The 4568-nt window shown below is 39.8% G+C and overlaps 1 protein-coding gene across 1 annotated transcript in view; it reads left to right on the top strand.

Moving 5' to 3' along the window:
* Exoc6b (exocyst complex component 6B) overlaps positions 1–4568 on the top strand; it is a 500761-nt gene that overhangs the window by 52391 nt on the left and 443802 nt on the right. The window contains exon 2 of the mRNA XM_005369834.2: positions 4217–4382. Coding sequence (XP_005369891.1) covers positions 4217–4382 — 166 coding nt within the window. The remainder of the gene's footprint in view (positions 1–4216; positions 4383–4568) is intronic.

Here is a 4568-nt window from a genome sequence, read left to right as displayed (position 1 = left end):
TCCTCTTCTTCTTCTTCTTCTTCTTCTTCTGCCTTACATAGTTTAGGGTGACCTCACACTATTTAGTTTGGCTTGCCTTGGGTTTGTTGTCCTCCTGCCTCCACTTTCCAATTGCTAAAATTGTGTTCAACTATTACTGTACCTGGTCCTGAATTTCTGAACGTTGGGATTTTTCCCCACTCAAGTTTTTCATTTATCTTTGGATAGAATGAATGAAAATGCTTCCTGGTATAATCTACCGTAGAAGTTATTACTGAGACAGAATATACTCAAATTGAAACCAAAAATTAAAAAAAAAAGACTAATACCAGCCTATGTCTTTAAGTTTGAGGATTCTTCATCGACCCCATAACCCACATTCCAGTTTTCCACATAACAAGGAATATGAATTCTTTACTTAGAAGATTCCTTCCCTTTCTTTGAAAGGGAAAAATAAGCTAGAAACTTACTGAAAATCAGTGGTAGATGGAGTACTACACAGCAGAAAAAAATAACGACATCTTGAATTTTGCAGGAAAATGGATGGAGCTAGAAAACATTATTTTGAGTGAGGTAACCAAGACCCAGAAAGACAATTATCACATGAACTCACTCATAGGTGGTTTTTAAACATAAAGCAAAGAAAGCCAGCCTACAAACCACAATCCCAGAGAATTTAGGCAACAATGAGGACACTAAGAAAAACTTACATAGATCTAATCTACATGGGGAGTAGAAAGTAGAAAATGACAAGATCTCCTGAGTAAATTGAGAGCATGGGGACCTTGGGGAGGGTTGAAGGAGGGAGGGGAGAGGCAGGGAGGGGAGCAGAGAAAAATGTAGAGCTCAATAAAAATCAATTAAAAAATAAAGTCATTGCCGGAGGGCTGGACGGATGGCACAGCAGTTAAGAGCACTTAGTGTTCTTGCAGACTACCTTGGTTTGGTTCCCTGAACTCATGTGGTGATTCACAACTATTCACAGGTATGCAAAGGTGTACACACACACACACACACACACACACACACACACACACTCAGGCAAAGTACTCATACACATAAAATAAAATCAACCTTTAAAAACTCATTGTAACTGTAGCATAGACAGTGGAGAGGTAGGTCAAGAATGGGGACTGGAGGGAAAATATGGCTTATGTGGGGTCATACCCATGATAAGGATTCAGACTTTCTTTTCTTTGTAAAAGGAAGCTGTGATGGCTATACTATAACTCAAATGGCTGGGCACACCTGTGAGGGATATTTTTCTCCCCCTCCCTCCCTCCCTCCCTCCCTCCCTCCCTCCCTTTCAGTTTTTTTTTTTTGACAGGGTTTCCACTGTTTAGCCTTGGCTGTCTTTGAACTTACTCTGTAGACCAGGCCAACCTTGAATTCACACAGATTTGTCTGCCTCTGCCTCCCTGAGTGCTGGCATTAACAGTGCATGCTACCATACCTGTTGAGGAAATTTTTCTTAATTAAATCATTTGAAGTGGGAAGACCCACTTCTAATACAGATCTTTGAGCTGGGATGATACACCTTTAATCTGGGCCTTAAATCTGCCACAGTTCTGTTGGCAGCCCATATAAATGACATGGAAGAAGGAAGCAAGCTCCCTCTTCCTGTTTGCTCTTGCTCTCACTGTAAGCCCATTTCTTTACTGGCATTAAAGTCATATCTTGAAGACCTTACAAAACATCCAGTCTTGGACCTTCCATTCATAGGCAGCCAAAATATTGGATTAGCTGGACCACAGCCTGTAAGCCATTATAATAAATTCCATATATAATATACTATAATTATAATATGTATAATATAATAAATTCCATATATATTTATTTTTCCTCTCTCTTCATTCTATAAATTCTTTTCCTCTAGAGAACCTTGACTAATATGGAAACCTTTGGAGAAACTTAAGCTGGAATAATGGTGTAATGTCTGGGGTACTGCTTTAAAGAGTTTTTTTTTTTTGTTGTTGTTTGTTTTTGTTTTTCAAGACAGGGTCTCTCTGTAACTTTGGAGCCTGTCCTGGAACTAACTCTTGTAGACCAGCCTGGCCTTGAACTCACAGAGATCCACCTGCCTCTGCCTGGGATTAAAGGTGTGTGCCGCCACCACCTGGTTTAAAGAGATTTTTTAAACTGCTCTGCGGAGTAAGTGCTTGGTGTGGATGGGGGTGGGGAATGCGTGATGAGATTTTGGAGTTTGTTGAATTACTCTGGTGTGGCTAAATCATACATTGGACAAGGATTTAAATAGAAATGCTGGATGTGTTCAATTCTAAAACATCTTTTGTAGGTTGGGTTGTCATGATTTAGTAAGTTTGATGGGGAGAGGTTGGACAGCCAGATGAGAAATGATTGTAGATACTTGGCTTATGTAACTGAATAAGTGTCATTAATTGTAGTGGTGTGTGTGTGTGTGTGTGTGTGTGTGTGTGTGTGTTGGGGGTGTTGTTGGAGGGAATCGGTTTGGGAATGGAGATGGGTTGATAAATATTCTTTTGTCTTCACTACATTTGGATGGCTTTTAACAATCCAATTAGAGTAGTGGAGTAGTAAGGAAAATTGAGTTTAGTAGTACTTTGGTTTGTAGTAAAACTCAGGGTAGTGCTTTGGTTTGTAGGTTATAGATTAGGAAGTCAGTTCTATATGAGTGGTATTTCTGAGCCATAGATTGTTTGGTGAGAGAGCATAGAGAAGTATGATAGAGAAGGAGGCTCTAGAAGGGAGATTGAGCAGGTGTGCTAGTGAAAAGGTAAATCCACGCCAGTGTGGTTACTGCTTACATCTCCAGAAGAGAGTGCATAGTGAAGGAGTGAGTGCCAAGCCTCAGCAGATGCTGCTATTAAAGGAGTAAAGGAATACTTGATCAAGTGCGAGGTGCAGAAGGGGAAAGGTGTTTCATTAGGATAACTGGATGGTAACTGGGAGGAGATGTGTAGTTCAGGCAAGCTTTTCAGTGACCTTTAGACAGACATGAGAATAATCTAGTGGAGAGTGGAAAATATATGATGTAGAACAGAAGAAGTTTGTTTTTTTCAAGACAGGGTTTCTAGACAGGTCCTAGAACTCACTCTGTAGATCCAGGCTGGCCTAGAACTAGCAAAGTTAGCTGCTAGAAGAGGAAGTACAGATGTAAGCAGATTGGCTGATTTTCATAAGGGACTAGGAAATGGTTAGGGTATGCCCCTCCTTCCTTTTTGAGAAGTGTATAGTTAGAGCAGTAGCTGAGTGGGAGGAGTGAACATTGAGGCAGGAGGAAGTGAGAGTCCTACACTGAGATTTTGAAGACTACAAAGTGATGCTTTTTGAGGTGTTAATCATTACTTGGGTTTATCATTCCTAATTTATAAATCTCAAGTTTGAAGCCTGGTGGTGGTGGCGCACGCCTTTAATTCCAGCACTCGGGAGGCAGAGGCAGGCGGATCTCTGTGAGTTTGAGGCCAGCAGGGCTACAAGAGCTAGTTCCAGGACACGCTTCAAAACTACAGAGAAACCCTGTCTCGAAAAACAAAACAAAACCAAAACAAACAAATCTCAAGTATGAAATGCTCATAAGAAATATATCACAGCTGTCACTAGTTGAAAATGCCAGGTTAGCCTTGTGTGTGGCCTGTTATAGTTAAAACACTAATTCACTAAGACATTTCATAGGTTTATATCTTCAGGCTGTAAATTGTATATGAAAATATAAGCATTGTTCATATTTGAGTTTTATATGCTATATAACTCATACAAATATTTCCCTAATCCCTCCAATCAGAAACATTTCTGTTTTCAAGGATTTTGGACAAGGGATATTCCAAGGTTTTTGTAGTGGTGTTGAATGACTCTTAGATTGTAGCTATGTAGTTATACTGAATGTAGCCAGCCTGTGTGATTTTTCAGTAATCTTCAGCTTCTTGGGTGGATCATGGGGTAAATGGATAGTTAAATTTACTGAGATTGAGTTTTTCTAAATGAGCTAAATGGAGAAAGGGACAGGAGCTGTAATTGAAGTCTTTTACTTGGTTATGACCGTCCTATGGTGTATGTCAAATGTTTTTAGGTGAATTTTTATTTAGTTATTTATTTTTTATTTTCTCAAAACAAAACAAAGACTCATTTACCATGAGGACAAATGGATGCAGTTGTTAATTTATGTATCCTGGTTATCTAGTTTCTGTAGAAGTTTCTTCTGGGTTTGTAATTCTCTTCTCTGAAGTGCTGTAATCCTCATGTCATTTTCTCTTTAAAGGTCTGTTTATGATGGTGAGGAACATGGACGATTCATGGAGAAGCTAGAAACTCGCATCCGCAATCATGACCGAGAAATTGAGAAAATGTGCAACTTTCATTACCAGGGCTTTGTGGACTCTATTACTGAACTCCTGAAAGTACGAGGGGAAGCCCAGAAACTCAAAGTAAGGAGATGCTGCTGGACTTTTGCTCCTCTGTCCTCCTGGGGTTCTGATTAGTTCTGATTGAAAGAGTAGGGGCCATGCTGTATGACACGTTCCCTTTCCTTTCCTTTCCTTTCCTTTCCTTTCCTTTCCTTTCCTTTCCTTTCCTTTCCTTTCCTTTCCTTTCCTTTCCTTTCCTTTCCTTTC

This window comes from Microtus ochrogaster, unplaced genomic scaffold (genome assembly GCF_000317375.1).
Source record: "Microtus ochrogaster isolate Prairie Vole_2 unplaced genomic scaffold, MicOch1.0 UNK62, whole genome shotgun sequence".
In the NCBI taxonomy this organism is placed as follows: Eukaryota; Metazoa; Chordata; class Mammalia; order Rodentia; family Cricetidae; genus Microtus; species Microtus ochrogaster.
This window is presented reverse-complemented; position numbering and strand designations above follow the sequence as displayed.